General features: G+C 50.2%; 1 protein-coding gene, 1 long non-coding RNA gene and 3 other non-coding genes across 5 annotated transcripts in view; 4 read left to right on the top strand and 1 right to left on the bottom strand.

Moving 5' to 3' along the window:
* Positions 1-1,236: 1,236 nt before the first annotated feature.
* LOC111738856 lies at positions 1,237-2,476 on the top strand. Its single transcript, XR_002780000.1, has 4 exons — positions 1,237-1,454; positions 1,678-1,764; positions 1,981-2,043; positions 2,255-2,476. It is a non-coding gene; the product is annotated as an uncharacterized LOC111738856 (long non-coding RNA).
* LOC111738896 lies at positions 1,828-1,898 on the top strand. The gene has a single exon (XR_002780029.1). It is a non-coding gene; the product is annotated as a small nucleolar RNA SNORD49 (small nucleolar RNA).
* Positions 2,318-2,388, top strand: LOC111738895. Its single transcript, XR_002780028.1, has one exon. It is a non-coding gene; the product is annotated as a small nucleolar RNA SNORD49 (small nucleolar RNA).
* Positions 2,477-3,086: 610 nt separating the features above from the next.
* Positions 3,087-3,159, top strand: LOC111738899. Its single transcript, XR_002780032.1, has one exon. It is a non-coding gene; the product is annotated as a small nucleolar RNA SNORD65 (small nucleolar RNA).
* Positions 3,160-3,620: 461 nt separating this feature from the next.
* LRRC75A (leucine rich repeat containing 75A) overlaps positions 3,621-17,430 on the bottom strand; it is an 84,549-nt gene continuing 70,739 nt past the window's right edge. The window contains exons 3-5 of the mRNA XM_011359138.2: positions 17,293-17,421; positions 7,797-7,912; positions 3,621-5,665 (exon numbers count right to left, since the gene is read on the bottom strand). Of these exons, the coding sequence (XP_011357440.1) occupies positions 5,128-5,665; positions 7,797-7,912; positions 17,293-17,421 (783 nt within the window). The 3' untranslated portion in view covers positions 3,621-5,127. The remainder of the gene's footprint in view (positions 5,666-7,796; positions 7,913-17,292; positions 17,422-17,430) is intronic.

The raw sequence follows: 17,430 nt of genomic DNA, 5'->3' as shown, positions 1-17,430 counted from the left end.
AGTCTGTGTCTGGGGCTGGGCTGCTCACACCCTCACCTGGTGAGACTGGTGGGGGAAAGCAGGAGATTGTCACCTGCTTTCCCCCAGCTTTGAGACTTTCCTCTTCCTGGGTGCAGGTAGCTGGCTCCATTGTCATGGCAGACATGTGGTGGACATCGGTAAGCACAGCCACCTCTCCTCCCTCTTCCACAGCCTCCAGACACCCCTTAAAGCCACCTCCAAGATATCTCAAAGCCTTTGAGCTCCTTGGTTTAGTCCAAATTCTGGATTATTGCTTTCTCTTCCTATTGGTCTTCTTGCTCAGTTCCCACCCTTGTAAGCCCTTCTCTGCAGGGTAGCCCGAGGAGTCTTCCTAAGACTCAAGAGAAACATGGTACCTCCGTGATCTGAAGGCTTGAGAGGCTCCTCAGTGCCCACAGGGTGCACTGGCTGACATCCTCTTAAGTTTTGCTCAAGCATTTCCAGACACTTGTCCCATACCCCTGCTGCCCTCCATGCTCTCTTTAGCACTTTCACTAAATTCTTCATGCAAGCTAATGGACCTCGTGCGTATCTGACTCCTTGACTTGGCAGTCGCTGGAAAGTCCTTCCCTCCAATAAGATCCTACACTTATTTCCAAGACCAGCTCAAAAATTGTCTCATTATATAGTACTCCAGTCAAAATGAATCGCTCTCCCTTGGGGAATGAGTTTTTATAAAATATGTGTATGGATTGCATATTTCTTAAGTGGGAAAGACCTGAGCATGTTCATATGGTGAAAGGAAAGCATTCGCAGAGAGGGAGAGGTTTCCATTGCTGGTGAGACGGGGCATGAATGGAGAAGCTTCGGAGAATCAGAAAATAGGGGAAGGGAGGATGTTTGCTCGCTGCTCAAAAATCATTCTAGAGGGAGATGAGAGCTGTCAGTGTGCAGGGGTTGAGAAGCTCCGTGGATACTGTGAAATAGTTGTGGGGAGAGCACACTAGCAACGCTTCTTAGAATTAGGAGTACCCACTATTTGTAAATTCTCGCTGCGTGCAGTGCCATGGCTCTGCAGGGTTTCAAGCGCGTTATCTCATGTGATCCTCAGAACAACCTTCTGTGGCGCCGATATCTCCGTTTCTCAGAGACACCGGAACCTCAGAAAGGATGAGCAACTCGCCCAAGGTCACGCAGCTAACTAGCGGAAGGGCAGGGGCCCTACCCGGCAACCCTCGGTCCAGCCCCTGCGCAGGCGCTCTGGACCGCGTTGCGTGCCTGTGGCCCAGATTTCCCGAGGCTGTGGAAGAAACCATTATCTCTACTGGAGGGGGGAGTCTTTGGGTGGTGCGGGGCCTGTAATGTTAAATGGGATGAAAGTCCCGTGAGTCTTTGCCAGTATCACCCTCCCTTCTGTGACAAGTGGAGTGTTCCGAATCCTTAAGAGCCTCGGAGCTTGGGAGAGCTACCTTTTCACTAAAGCTGTCATGGAGGTAGGTAGCGTTTGCGTCTTCCACTGGTAGTTGATGGCGAGGACAGATGAGCGGATGCCTTTCTAATTTTTGGAAGATGTTTTCGGGGAGCTTAACTGGAGGGCGGCTGCGCTCACGTAGGCTTCGGAGCGGGCGCTGTGGCTTGGTGTTAAACTGGCCGGGCCGCGCCGCTGGGGCCGCAGTGGGTCGAGGCTCATGGGCATCATACGTGTTTGTCCCGCAGGCCCGTCGCCCTATCCTGAGATCTGCGAAGGCCGAGACCCCTTTCCCTGGCCCTGCCGTAAGGAGTGAGCAAATCCGAGAGAAATGGGTAAGTTGGGGTCTTCTGTACCCAAGGACGCTACACGTGGGTGACGAGGAAAACTTACTTGACTGTCCTGATGATACTAATATTAGGAAGTGCCGTCAGATGCGATAACTGACGATTTTTATGCCTATCTGAGTGCAGTTGCTGAAACCTTGAAAGTTTAGTTGCATATAACTACTAGGATGTGTTCTAAATGCATGTCCGTCTGAGATATTTCAGGTGGCAGACATAACTGCAGAATATCAAAGAATTGAGCAGCATTTCATCCTGAAGACAGTCCAGGTAGGGTTTAACACAATTTAGTCGCTTACTTTTAGCCTTTGTTATCTTAAATGCCCTGAAATGCCTGATGTACAGTTGTAACTATTATGTGTTTAACCTAATTATGCACGACCTCATTGCATAATTGCAATGGTTAGATGGCTGCCCCTAACCTGAAACTAAACGGCAGCCGTATGCATAAACTATTAAAATGTCTCTTGGCTATTTTTAGGGCAATGTTAGCTTAATTCCAGTTAAATTCTGGAGCAGTGCTGGGAGTGGTGAGGTCCTTGGCTGCTTTGATGAAATCATTAATAGGAAGTGCCGTCAGAAGCGACAACTGATGATAACAATTCCTGGCTGACTGCAGTCAAGTCTTCAGATTGCTGGTGCCTGGGAATAAGATGCTCTGAAGTGTGACCCTTAGTTTCAATATTCACTCAGGTTGCACATTAGAGACTGGCAGTCCTTCAGCTGAGTATTGGAGCGAGGAGGAGCATTAACCTCCCGTGAGGTAAGCTTTTATTTGTGGAGAGATTAGTGGTCGAGTATGTTTAGCTTTTAAGTTGAATTATGTGAAATTGCTGTTATGTCAGATGTTGGCAGTGGAACAGTGCAGAGCAAACCCAGGAGTTCCTTTTTACTTTATGGCTGTATGATCCTGAGCAAATTGCCTATCTCTGAGATAATTTCCTCGTTCTTAAAAATGATAGCCTTAGGTTTGTAATGTTTAAAATACTGTGACTGGTCGTAAGACTTGAGAAGCCAATTAAGACTGATTTCTTAAGGACTATTGTTAAGATGGACTTAAAGTTGTAAATTTGTAGTTGAGGCTATGATCAGAACTGCCTCCAGTTCTTTCATCAGCATCTGCTGTCTAAGGGTGCTTTATTCATTCCCTCAGGTTTCAAGTGCTGAAGAAGGGCGATCAATGCTATCTTAAAGCTGTTCGTAGCAGCAGTGGCAGCAGCGCCTCACCCTGAGAAGTGGTAAGATTTGATCTGGACAATGACCTGTCACTGTGGTAGAATGAATAAGCAGCTTATTTTGTTAAAATTGATATCAAATGATGAAATCACCCAAAATAGCTGGAATTACCGGCAGATTGTGTAGTGGTGAACCTACGGTTTTCTGAAGATATCTTTTATGCTGTCAATGACTTGTTTGGAGTAGAAAGTTAAGACTGATATTTAGTTTCTTTGCAGGCTATTTTCCCAGGGGATGGTCATCCATGCTGTCGCAGGGGCAGAATTTGAAGTCCCAAGGACCAGCAGCCACCATCAATTTGGACTCTGAAAACCTAGGCTTCAACATTTGCTTAGAAATAGGCTCACCTTGTGCCATTCTTACCAACAGAGCCAAGAAATGGATTCGGTAACCTTTTTCTAAGACAGGCACTTTCAGTGCCATTAAATAAATGCATTAAATAAATTTTTCTAGAACTGTCCCTTGCTCAAAAGGAGCTTCTGTACATTTTAATATTGTATAAATGTTATATTGAGCAAGGGTCTGAATTCTTTAAGTTGGAAACTTCCTCCTCAAATTAATATCCATGCAATTAACCATTAGCTCACATTGTAATAAAGGATGGTCTTTAGTACTGGTTCTTAAAAATGTATATTTGAAGAAAAAACTAAATTTAATCACTGCTGTCAAGTATTAGCCCAGGTGTTAGCATTTGTCAACTTCCCCTATTTTCCCCTCTTAACAACTTTAGACTTTGAGGGCAACTATCCAAAAACACTTGAGGCATCCATACACTTGAGTGTAGTCCTTGTTCCATCTGGGTTCTGTCCCTTTGCTTAGACTTCCTCTAATAACTCAAGCTCTACACCTTGCCTGGCCAAATCTTTAAGCAGTAGCAGGCAACATCCCAGTCTTGTTCTTAAGCTAGCTCCCATCTTACTGCCTTCCTGTGTTGGAATTTTGCCTGCTTGGTATGAAGCTAGAGGTTTTGTCAGGCTGCTTCCTTAGTGCCCTCTGATGTTTGCTTGGGGGGTTTAACTTCAGGCATCTGGAGTAATTTTTTCTGGCTCAAGATGGTTTCCCAGCTCCCTGGACTTACTATCTACATTTGGGTCTAGGGCTTATTGTGCCTAGAAGGGATTATTAACTGGTAGGTCTTGGGTAAGGGTAAAGGAGGGTAAGAACCTTTGCTTAACTCTTTGAACCTCTAGTCTTTCCCCTTCCCCCAGCTGTCTTGGAGGCACTAGATCTGCCAAGAATTTGCTCTTAATCTCATCCTAGTCCTGGCCTTCCAAAATAGGTTTTGGGAATGTTCTTAGAGTATCAAGGGTTATTTCAGGGACTCAGGAGGAATTTTATGGAGAAGAGGTCCTTAAAACCGGTTTTTAAAGGAAGCCTACACATTAGCAATACTGGAACCATGTTAAAGTCTGGTAGTGTTTTTGTTGGGGGGTGGAATATGGTGTGGGGTTTGCCTGTGCCTTTCTTTGCACACCTGTGGGCATCATCTGCCCAAACACCCTAGGATTCTCTATTGATTGGTATAGGGTGGTGGCTGGTTTCATGGACAGGATCCAGTTTGGGGAAGTGTGGAAAGACAATTACAAGGAGCCCCAGGGCTCCACATGAGGAGGTAGACAGCCTTTAGTACAGAGACTAGGCTCCTGGACTGGCAGCAGACTCCCTACCCCAGCCTCTTTGTCAGGAGTTGGGATGCTAAGATTTCAGCCAGCTTTGAGCAGGGGCACAGAATTGGAAAGTCTGGATGTAGTGTCCCAACTACATTCCTTTTCTGGAGGAGAGTAACCACAGCTCAAGCTTACAGCATCCCCATCCCATATAGTGCACCTCGAAGTCTTGGGAGGCTGAGGGGAGACATCAGTCTCTTGATCCAGGGATATCTTCTCAGGAGCCAAAAGGCAGATAATGGGATTGACTAGGGGAGATGGAGAGGATGAGTGAGAAGTATTAACAGGACCCCCCTTTCCCAGATGCTACATTCAGGCTTCCCATGGGTGGGGCTGCCCAGGCCAGTATTGGATGATAGCCTCAGCCCCCTGGTAGGAGACCCTAGTCTGCCTCAAGCCATCCTACCTGACACAGACTCCCTGGTGAGCCCCCTGCCCCAACACTTGAGTGTCATGTCTGAGCTGCACCTGTAGTCTCCCTACCCTCCTGGTCTTCAGCAGGGGCCAGGGGGCCTCCTCTAGGGTCCTGGTCCACTGCCCCATCCCGGATCTCCTCCCCACCACCTGGGCCCTCTCCCAGTTCTAGGATGGTGGGTAGGTGGCCCTGCTTCGGAGAGCGCTTGCGCAGGCTGAGCAGGAAGGGCTGGGGCAATGAGAAGATGTCCACGTTGTTGCCCAGGTCAATCCACGTGACGTTGGGAAACTTGCTGGGGTCCTTAAGGGTGTCAGTGAGGTCCCGCAGCAGGGCTCGCGTCAGCCGGTTGCCATTGAGGGCCAGTGTGGTGAGGCGCGGCAGTGTACTGAGTGCTGGCAACAGCTGTAGGACCATGTCATCTGTGAGGCCTGTGAAGCCCAGCTCCACACTGTCCACCTGCTCCCCACATCGCTGCAGGTAGCTGCTCACCCGCTCCAGGTCACGGGAGGTCAGCGGGATGCCTGAGAGGTCCACCGTGTTGTCCAGAGGGGTCCCAGCAAGGACAGCCTTGAGGCTGAAGGGGAAAAGGGACAAGCAAGGTTCAAATGAATGGGGCAGGCCTTTTCCCTAGAGGCAGCAGTGATACCACTATAGAGCCTGCCTCTTCTCCAGGGATGGGAGGAAACAGACCCATATCCCCTGGTACTAGCCCACATCTCAGCCTGGTTGGGCCCAGCTGATCAGAGCCTTGAGGGACCACAAGGGAAAAGCCCAAGTGTTTCTGTGGTGACTTGATAGATTTTGGGCCCACGATGCCTGGTTTGTATCTTAACTCCCTTTCTTCCTACTCAGTGGCCATAAGTTCCTTAACCTCTCTGTGCCTAAATTATTTTCCTAAAAAAATGGAGCTAATTGAATCCTACAGGATTATGTGAAATAAGTTAAGTGCAAAGCATTTAAGACAGTGCCTTGTTTAGGTGAGTGATGAATATTTGCTGCTGTTATTCATCACTTGGGCTGAACTTCCCTTAGAGTGGCACAAGATCTTTGAGGCTTCTGTTTTCAAGGCAATCTTTCCCACCAGATGGAGGATCCTTAGGGAGAACGCTGCTGGACAGCAGGCAGGGGAGGGTGCAGGGGCTCCAAAGCTGGTGCGAGCTGCTGACTACTGCAGGCTGAATGCCCTCCACTTTCTGCCTTCTGCCACTCCTTGTTCTTTCTTTCCCTCTTTCCCTGATCCTGGCTCCAGTCGTAGCACCCAGGAAGGAAAGGGAGGTGGGAAGAGGGTGGTAACAGCCTGCATACATTAATAGCAGTCTGAGGATCACAGCTGGGATTTCCAGTAGGCAAAACTCCCATCCTGGGGAATCTCCTGAAGCTGGAAAGCTGCCCAGGTTTGCTCATTTTGCTCAGCTCCAGGGAATTTGAAGGTAAAGCTCTCAAGGCATGCCATCTAAGGTCTTGCTAGGAACACTGCCTGGCATTTGTTAGCATGATCTCAGTGTTGGCTGTAATTCTTACCAGTGTCGTTAATAAAGCAGGCCTATTACGCCAGAGAAATAGGTAGTGTGGTGGTTAACAGCTTGGGCCTGGGGTTTAAAACCAGCTGGGTGATCAGGGCCAGAGAAGGGCCAACAGTCCATCACTCTGTGACCCCAAGCCACCTGAGGGGAAGAAAGCTTATGAATGAATTAATGGACTGAAGGAGAGAGGTGGTGTGTGTGTGGGGGGGGTGGGGGGGCGGGGACAGAGAGAGAGAGAGAGAGACACGAGGCCCCTGGATTCCAGCAGGGCTCAAATTTTCAGCTTTTCAGCCCTAAAGAACTAGCCACAAAGTCTCCTTGTGGCATTCCAGGTTCCATGGGTCCTCCTTTCGGTTCTCTCCCCATATGTGGCCCCTGCCCTCAGCCCAGTGAAAATCTCACTTCCTCCACCTAGGAAGGCTTCCCCAGGATCCATCTCCTCCCTTGGCCGGCCTGTGAGGTGGGGTTGTTCGGAAGGGAAAGAGGAGCCACAGTGCTTTCTTCTCGGTGGTGGTGGTGGTGGCGGGTAGGTGGAGGGGTGGTCTTTCCCCTCCCTGGCTACAGGACCTGGAAGGATGAGCCCACAGCAGCATCAAGGCACTGCTAATCTTTCAGAACCCAGGGCGCTCTGCCCTCATGGTCGTTTGCAAGAAAGGCAGTGGTGCTTCCTCCTCTAGGAAGCCTTCCTTTCAGGATCCCATCCACTTGCTTCCTGTCATGGCCCACAAGTTATGTCCCATGTGCCCTCTTCCCTAATCTTCAAATTCCTTGAGCATCCTTACTGCTTGCTGCATGGGCCAGGGACAAGCCTGGGATCAGGAGCCCCCTAGGGGAACTGGGGGGTTCAGCGCACCAGGAATTAGAAACTCATGCTCCCCTCCCCACCCATCCATCAGAATGGGCACATTTTCCCCAGCTCCCACCCCATAGACCACAGCCCTGCCTCTAGTGCCTCTCATGGCTCATGTTCACCTGCAATGCCCTCCTGGCTGCTTTCCCCCACTCCTGAATTCCCTTTCAATCTCACTTCTTTCAGGCAGCCTTCCAAAATAGGTCCAGCTTTTCCCTTCACCCCACTGCCCTGGGAGGGGGTGCTGTGCACCACATGCCCAGCCTGGCATAGACTGACTTTGGGATGTAGAGGGAGGCGGGGCAAACCCACTTCAAGTGACCATGACTCACCAGGCCTGCGGCTTCCTCTTCACCAGCCCCCGGTGCCGCCTCCACTGGGAGTGGGGGCTGAGATGGTATGTCAGCTGCCGGCAAAGCTTCTCCATGGCACCCAGTGCATCACCTTCCTGCAAAGGCAACCACAGGTGACTGGGTGGGTGGGGTCCCTGTGTCACTGGAGTAGGGTAAGGTGGACCCAGGCCCCCACCTCCAGCTTCCTGCCCTGAAGGAAGAACATGACACCCCCAGGCTGAGCTGGGGGAGGCCTGATCTGCTGGCTCAAGGTGGGTGCCCTTAGCAGAGCAGTGGTGGGTTGCAAACTGATCTGCACAGGGTTTTAGTTTTGCGAATTAGTTGCTATCATTGAAAAAAATGGAGATTTATTTAAAATGGAGATTTATTTAATTAATAATGGCTCTGGACATTGGGGATTTCAGCTTATCTGAATTGACTGGAGCTGAGTTACCAGCTGATCCCTTAGCCAGGATTCACTATGATCCCTGCCACTCCCCAATGTCCAGAGCCATTATGCTCATTTACTGGTTCAACAAATATTTACTGAGTACCTCCTAGATGCCAGGCACTTCTAGGTGCTGACAACACAGCTACCAACAAATGTCCTTATGAGAGGCTGAGAGCCTACCACAGAGCCCTGTATTTGTATTTCAACAGTAAAGAGGAAAATGAAATATTTTTACCATGATTCTTTTACCCATGTCAAAAGTGGGAAAATAAAAGAATGAAGGGGCCATGTTTTTCCCAACCCAATTCATTCATCTACGTTACCTATCTGGCCCATTAGCATTTGAGTTTGAGACCCTAGGTGTTATGACTGTGTCCTCCCAAAAAACATCCTTACTTTGAAGTCCTAATCCTCAATACCTCAGATGTGACCTTATTTGGACACAGGACCTCTAAAGAGTAAGGTAAAATCCAGTGACTGGTGTCCTCATAAGAGATTAGGACGCAGACATGTACAAGTGGAAAGACCATGTGAAGACACAGTGAGAAGACAGCCATCTACAAGCCAAGGAAAAAAGCCTCAGAGGAAACAAACCTTGCCAACACCTTGATCTTGGACTTCTGGCCTCTAGAACTGTGAGAGATAAATTTTTGTTATTTAAGTGGTATTTTGTTATGGCAGCCATAGCAAACTCATATTTTGAGTTAAGGTGTGCAACAGAGAGATCCTAGAGTTTCCAACTCCATCCCAAAGGAAGTCAATTTGACAGTCATTGAGCCCTGGGAGAGGGAGTGGCCAAGTGTGCTCCTGCCAAATCTGGGTCCAGTGCCAGGGTCAAGGGCTAGAATGCCAGGGCTTAGATGCAAACCCACTTGTGATAGCAACGTGGGTGTGGTGAGGTTCAACCATTAACCCACAACCAGTGCTCAGCAGAGCACTTGGCACAGAGTGAGTGAGCACTCCGTAAAAGCCAGCTTGATTCTTATTATCATCATTACACTGCTCATGGAGAAGCAACATAATGAGTAAGAGCATGAACTTGGCACCAAACTGTGGATTCAGATCCTTGCTTTATCACTTCCTGTGTGACCTTAGGCAAATCACTTGACCTCTCTATGCCTCTGATCCTCATCTTTGAAGGGATAATAGTACCAACCTCACAGGGGATTTTGTGAGGATTAAATGAGTTATTACTTGTAAAGTTCTCTGAATATACCTCAGCGTGTAGTAAGCTCTCTAGGAATGCTCGCTGAATCAATACTCTGCTATACTGTAAGAGCAGCACAAACACATGGAACTCTGGTAGGATAAAGAAAGAAGATCACTTCTGCCCAGGATCAGATTTGAGCTGGGCTTTTAAGAGCAGATGGATTAGTCTGTCCCTTGACTAAGGGCTTGGCGGTATGGGGAGAGGTGACATCTGGGGCCTCACTTCTCACCACTTCCATGGCTACCACTTTAGTTCAAGCCATTATCGTCTATCACCTGGATTAGTGCACACAGACGTGCGAGGAATTCCCACAGTACCCTAGAAGAGTAAATGCTTTCATTATCCTAATTTTACAGAGGAAGAAACTGAGGCTCAGAGGGCCAGGGCTGATAGATAGGCAAGAAGAGGCTTGGAGGGAGACGAGAGACAGAAGAGGTAGGAAGAGGGGAGCTGAGTGTTTGAAAAGGTGAACACCTGCACAGGAATACAGCAGGCCAAGGAAGGCCCAAGACTGAATGGAATCAGTTTAGGGGAAACCTCTGGCCTCTAATTCTCCACGAGCCTTGTCACTTTCTATTGCCTAAGCCTGCCTGAGAAGCAGATGTTACCTGTCACTCTGGAAAACTACATTTACAACCCCTGGGGGTGACATGTTTTGATTCCTGGACTTCATTTCTTGCTAAGCCTGGACATATGGGTGTGTGTGATGGGAAATAATGGGTAGTGAGACAGGCAGAGACTCCACCTTAGGAGCTGCAGGGTAATCACTGGATGAGAAACAGCAGGATTACATTTGCATTTTCAGACTGTCCTCTAACTGGGGGAGATGGAGAAAGGGGAGGACTGGAGGCAGAGAGGGTGACTCAGGGCCAGGCTCATCTGCTTATGTGTGGTTTGGGGCATCCCTGCCAGGCCCATGGAAAGGGCTGAAAGTGACAAAGTTTACCACACTTGACTGACGATATACAGGATGCAGAGGGTATGGGCAGGGAAGGGATGAGTAGGGGTCTTGGCTTTGGGCTTGGAACCTAGGTAGAAGGCAAGAGGCTCTGGAGAAGCAGGTGAAAAGGCAGGATGGGGGAATGACCAGCTCATGTGGGGCCATGTGGAGTTTGAGAGGCCTATGGGACCTCCAGCTGGAAGATGTGATTGGATTTATGGGGCTGGACCCCAAGACAGGTCCAGGCTGCACACGTTCATCAGCATCTGATTAAAGCCCCTGGCCAGGAAATGAGCCAAGGGGGATGGCAGGGGGGAACAGCTACATTATCAAAGGGGCAGAGAGACATACTGGACATGATGAAACAGACCGCACAGTCAGAGAAGCAGAAGTAAGCAGAGCCATGGCACCAAAGAAAAGGGTCGTTGGCACTCCAATGAGGAGGGCTTGGTCAGCATAGGCTCTGAGGGGAGCAGTCATGGTAAGGGCCAGGGTGAAGGCCAACTTTAGAGACCAAAGGGAGAATGGGGGGTGACAATGGATATGGTGATCTAGAGCCACAGTTCTTCACCTGGGACTCGTACACCGGAATCACAAGAGCTTTAAAAAACACTGCTGCCTGGGCCACCCCCAGCAATGGGTGGTCAGTTTGGGTTTTTTTCAAAGCTCCCCAGGTGATTCTCCTGTGCTGCGAAGGTGGAGAACCACTTTGAAGACAAGGACAGTGGATAGGATCTGGTGGTTTGCCCCGTGTCTCTCCTGGGACCACCTTGGGACAGGACGTTGCCAGCCTCCCACAGCACGTGCTCCAAAGCTGAAAACTGAGCTCCTCAGCTTTGGCTCCTCCTCCAAACACTTCCCAGAGTTTCCAAAATCAGGGGTCACAGGCTCACCCTCCATCCTCCAGGCCTGGACAGCCGGGCCTTGAAGGAAGAAACAAGAAAGGAGGCAAAACAGCCGTTGCAGTGCTCGAGTGCTGCCACAAGGGGGAGCCGTCCCAGAGTGAGGCACAGGGTTGACTCCACAGGGCTGTTCCTGACTTCGGAGACTGGGGAGCCTCCTTTTGGACTAAATGGGGACAGCAGAGTTGATTTGAGACTAAACGTGAGCTAGTGTTCTCACAGAAGTGATAGCTTCTCTGGACTAAGTAAACAACAGCTAACATTTCTCAAGTATCCACTATGTGTGATAGGCATCGCCTCTGTGCATTGCATGCATGAACTCATCATAATCCTATGAAACAGGGGCTGTTATTCCCACTTTACAAACAAAGGAACTGAGGCACAAAGGTGAATAGACTGGCAAGCCACACCACGTGTAAGAGGTATTAAGATCAAACTTCTGCAGGCTCTGAGGCTGGTGCTCCCAACCTTCCACCTGCCTTGCGTTCTGCTCTGCCCACCTGGTGATAATCTTTCACTTAGGTTAGTTCACAGTGTCTCTATCATTTACACAGAGAATAACCATAAGCAGGCCCTCCTACTAATTTTTTCTCAACTCCATCACTTTTCAAGACCCCTCCAGCCTGCCCTCCTACGGAAAACAGGACAAAGCAGGACAGGCCCAGAGATGGCAGCGTAAGAAGAGAAGGTGGGGGAAAGAGGGCAGGACGTAAGGTGAGAGAGGAGGCAAAGGAGGAGGAAGTGCCATTTTCATGTGGTTTCGAGGAGGAAGTGCCATTTTCGTGTGGTTTCAGCATCAAGAAACAGCTGCCTCCCAGGTACAAAGCAGCCATGCGCACCTTGTGCAACCCTGGTCAGGGAGCTCTGACCATAGGCACTGCATGTTACACACCGTGGGCCCTGCACCCAGCATTCTGATGGTCTGCTGGCCCCTCTCTTCTGGGAACTTTCTTCTGAAAGTGTTGTGGCCCAGCAGCCCTTCTGTGCAACCAGATCCCATTACAAAGCTACAGTCGACTGATCCAGAAGTGGACACTGGCAGAGCACAGCCAATCGGCCCCTTCTTTGGAATCATGACTTGAGACAGTGTGTATACTGCTGACTCCTCAAGGCTGGACACTGACCTGTAAATCTGGAGCTGCAGGAGGCCCTCTTTCCTGCCCTGAAGCCTGGGTAAGGAGTGAAGAGTGTGGTGTCGGGGTGAGGTGGGGGAGGCAGCAGAGGGGAGATGTCTGCACTGTTTGTAGTTCTAGTCCCTCTTTCAAGCTCAACTGCCTTTGGGTGCCACAGGACCCCTCAGTTTCAAGGATAAATGTTCTTCCTTCCTTTGAGGCAGCCTGAGTGGGCTTCTGGCACTTGTGGCACAGTCCTAACTGGAGGCTCAAAGGCAGTTTGCAGAATTAATTCTGGAACTCTTCAGTCCCACCCATGGCAAAGGAAGAAGGCAGGAGAGGGGCATGGCGAAAGTCAGGGGTGACTCAGCACCACAGGGTGGCATGTGGGTCAGGGCGGCAGCCTCTCTGGACCTGCCCAGTGCTGGAAGCCCTGGAGAAGAATCTGTTTGAGGGACTCTCACTGACCTGTCAGAAAGATGCTGAAGGCAGATCTGCACTCTCATCCAGGGGGGGTCCCAGTGCCAGAGCACTGCCCCATCTCTCAGCTGCCAGACGGTGACACCTACCCACTATCTTCACTTTCCCAGGCAACTTTGCATGCTGCCTTCAGGACCCAAGTAAGCATAGCTTTCCACTGCTGTATGTCCAAAGGCTTCCTCGTTCACTCATCAAATACTGACTGCATGGCCTACTTTGCACTGGAGACCATGTGCTGGCTTTTCTGCTTACTCCCTCCTCCCAGTCCATTCTTTGCCCTTCTCTGTGCTCAGAAGGCTGAACTCCATACATGGCATCACCTAGCCCTCTTGCCCACGTTTCCTAGTTGGGTTAAGCTAATGGGAACAACTGGGAGAGAAATCAAAGGGCAGGAGGAGAGAAAGGTCAAGGAATTTATTTTTCTCATTCTTTTCCTGCTTTAGTATGTGTGGCAGCCAGCCTCCAAGACAGCCCTCACGATCCTGGCCTCCTGGTATCTGTCCTCCTGTGTTGTCTCCTTCCATACTGTCTTGGGGTTGATCTGGGCGATCAGTAGAATATGGCAGCAGTGATGGTATGTTACTTCTGAGGCTACGTCATAAAAGATATTGTGGCTTCTGCCTTGCTTTCTGTCTGGGAGGAACTGGCTACTATGATGTGAGGACACTAAAGCAGTCCAATGGGGAAGCCCATGTGGCAAGGAACTGAGACCTCCTGCCAACAGCTGTGGAATGCACCATTTTGGAAGCGGGTCTGCCAACCTCTGTCAGGCCTTCAGATATATGCAGCCTTGGCCAATGTCTTGAGATCCTCAGCCAGAACTACCTAGAGAAGCTGCTCCAGAATTCTTGACCTACAGAGGCTACACAGCAATAAATGTCTTGTTTTAACCCCTTAAGTTTTGGGGTGATTTGTTATGCACAATATAAAACACAGGCATTCTCACTTTGGCTCCAGCAATACAGCTTCCACCTGCAGCCCCTTGCATGGTAACGACTTCCTGCTACTGCTAGTGTTTGGGGGTCTCAATGTCCCCTGTTCATTTCCTTTATCTTGCCCATAACCCTGGAAATAGCCCCTTAATTAACTCTTAAAAATTCTCAATGGAAAAGGTCTCCTGCTTCCTACCAGGGCCCTGCCTGGTGCAGGATATAACCGTGAACAGACAGATGCTGTCTCTTGCCCCTGTGGAGTTTACTTTCCAATGGGGAAAGCAGACAATACGTTAGCCAACAAATAAATAAGCAAGATAATTTTGGAGACCAGTGAGTGAAATGAAGAAGTAAATAGAGCGTGAGACAGAGGCTGATCGGGAGAACTCAAAGAAGGCCTCTGAGAGGTGACGTTCAGGCTGAGTCTGGAGAGTGAACCTCAGACAGAGTAGGTAGGTACGGTCAGGGGCGACAGCAAAGTCCCTAAGGTAGGAGAGGATCTGGATGCTCCAGGAACCGAGAGGAGGCCCATGTGGCTAGAGCAGAGTCAGCAGAGTGGAGAGTGGGAGATGAGATGGAAGATTCCAGCAGGGCCAGGCAAGGAGTTTGGGTTTTATTTAAATTACAACACAATGCTACATGGAAGGTTTTTCAGCAAGTACATAGAGGATCCAATATACCTTTGCAGATGGCTCTCTGGCTGCTTCCAGAGCATAGAAAGGAGGCCCAGAGTCCAGCCGGAGGCTATTCCAGTAGACCTAGGACTGGCCAGGCCCCTGGGCCTCCAGCAGGGCTAAACCCTCTGGCTGGTTCTGGCAATCTGGGTCAGAGGTCAGCCTGGTAGATTCCAAGTCTCTGAGTCCATAGGGGCCAGGGTCTAGGGCCATGTCTTACTTGCCACCGTGTCCCACAACTGACCTGCTAGGTCTGAGCACCCTGCTTAGCACGTGGCTGGTGCTCACCAATTAGTTACACCTCAGCTTCTGCACATGGAGTGTTCAGTTGTGCCAGGCACACGCCAGTGCTTCTCGAGAAGCATCCCACTGAACCTTCAGAACATCCCTATAGGAGAGTATTGTTGTGCCCACCTTTGTTGAGAAAAATGAGGTTCAGCTAATTAAGCGATCTGAAAAAGTTTACACCCGGGCAATGGACTGAATGTTTGTGTTCCCCCAAGTCAGATGTTGAGCCCCAATCTCAATGTGATGGTATTTGGAGGTAGGGCCTTTGGGAGGTGATTAGGATAAGCTGGGGTTATGAGGGTTATAAGAAGAGGCCAGAGAGTTAGCTCCCATTCTTTCTGCCACGTTGAGGATACAATGAAAAAGAAGCTGTCTGCAAAGCAGGAAGAGGGCTCTCACCAAGAACCTGACCATGTCGACACCCTGATCTCAGACTGTCAGCCTCCAAAACTATGAAATAAATTTCTTGTTTATAAGCCATCCAGTCAATGGTAATTTGTTATAGCAGACCGAGCTGAGACAGCCCACATATGGCTCCTCTGGCCCCCATCCAGATGGAAAGGATGGACGGCAGAGCAGAACCCTTGGCCAGCTCCCTTCTCAGCCCTGTCCTGTTTCCCAGTGTCTGACACGGGCAGTTAACCACCTGCAGGCCCTTTCTGTGTGGAGGGAAGCTGTCTCCACAAAGGCCCCGACCCCCTGTGCTGGCCGCAGCACCATGAGCCCCGGGTGAGCAATGACAGCCCAGAAACCCGGTACTTAAGCACCCTGTGCCCTGTCTAGCACTGGGGCCCAACTCCCACCTGGGGTTCTCAACTGGGGTGTGACCTTTCTCAGATCACTTCATTACCTAAACTACATCTTCTTCAACTCTAAAATGGGCATGAAGGTAACACTTCTCTTATTGAGTTGCTTTGAGCACCCTATAGCCTGTCACCCTTCTCACTGTGGGTAACTAAACCTATGCTCTAGAAAAGGCAGGGGTCTGGCAACTGCAAAGCCTCCTACAGCCCCGGTCTCAGCTTCCCAAGGCTGCTCCAGGTATAATCTGAATGAGCAGAGAGAGTGGTTCCAGCTCCAGTCTGTTCCCCATTGCTCCTGGCACCAGCTCCTCTTCTCTAGGCCTTGAGGTTCCCAATCCACCACCCTCATAACTGGCTTTTTCTTACCTTTGCATATTTGAGTCCAACATTCTTGCCTTCTGCTACATCCCCCCACCAACCTGCCCCCACATCTGTTCCCAATCTGCTTCCAGCCCTCCACAGCTAGGCCCCAATCTCTGAGTCTTGGCACCAGACAGCCCCAGAAGTCAGAGAAAAGACCAACACAAAGCCCCAGAGAGAGGGTCGTCTCTGAGCATGGTTCCAGCCCCCTAGTTGACAGTGTTCAAGTCTGAACCCAGGCTGAGCAAGGGGTGGACTTGGGAAACACCTCCTCACTCGTATCCCAGATCCTTCTCTGAAAGAGGAAGTGTCCTTCCAGCACTCCTTGGACCTGCTCTGGCTTCCTGCCCTTGGCACAGAGAAAGCACTTCTTTTGGAAGATGCTGGAAATTGAGGGATGGAAGAGAAGGAACCAAAACAACATAAAGAAAAGCTCAAGCCTTGAGCTGCCCCATCACAGCCCTCTCCTTCCCTGCCAGGCACCTGATGGGCAGGTCTGGGAAGCCAACCTGGAGCCCAGCAAGGCCCATGGCCTATCCTGGGCCTTGGAGCCAGAAGGAAGAGGGGCAGACCCTCCCATCCGGAAGGGGCTGGGCAGTGCCTGTGGAGCCCAGAGATCCCTAGAGCTTTCCTTGCTCAGCTCCCAAAGCCAGGCAGGTAGTAGATATGAACAAAGTGAGTGGTTGTAAAATGACACTCAGCATCAGAGCGAAGACAAATGGAAGTGGTGGGGACTGAGGCAAACTGGGGAACACCACGCAGGGCCACTGCTACACGTACACTGCACCTTTGTACAAATAAGAAAAAGCCCACTTCTGGTGGACAGTCTTGCCTGCACCAGTGCCCATGGCTTGGTGGGCAGAGAGAGGGCTAGATTCGAATTGCCTCCTCTCTCCCCCAACCCCCGCCACTTTTGTGTTTGCATGTCTTTGCGCAGGGCACAACCTGCACAACTGTACATGGTGGCCCTGGCCCCACATAACAGGGGTGGCTACCTGGCTCCAGCCCTATAGAAATGAGGGCCTCATGTTGCTGGAGCTCTCCATTTTTCAAGGGCAGCTGAATATAATGATTGTGTGAAATATTCTGATTTTTAAATGTTGGTCATGAAGACTTAAAACACCTCATGGGCCAAACAAAACCTGTGCTGATGATGCCAGTGTGTGGCCTTCACCATGGCTGCTCGGCCTCAGGCCTGACCTCTTGGTGCTTCTGTGTGGGGGCCCATTTTCTCTGGGCTTGGGCTGCGTCAACCAGCTCTCCTTGGACACTGAGTTGCTCTCCTCAGAAAGTTGCTTGCCTCACACCCCTGGACCTGGCTGCCTTAGACCATAGCCTCCCTACCGGCTTGGGGCAGTGGATGTAGCGGGCCAGGCTGATGATGAGGTCATGTGTGATGGGGTCCACCAGGTTCCGGAAGCTGGCGTAGCGGTACAGAACATCGTCCAGTGAGGTTGACTCCATGCCTAGGTCCTGTAAGAG

Source organism: Pteropus vampyrus, unplaced genomic scaffold (assembly GCF_000151845.1).
Source record: "Pteropus vampyrus isolate Shadow unplaced genomic scaffold, Pvam_2.0 Scaffold44, whole genome shotgun sequence".
Taxonomy (NCBI): Eukaryota; Metazoa; Chordata; class Mammalia; order Chiroptera; family Pteropodidae; genus Pteropus; species Pteropus vampyrus.
Note: the sequence above shows the minus strand (reverse complement) of the source record. Positions and strands in the feature narration are given on the sequence as shown.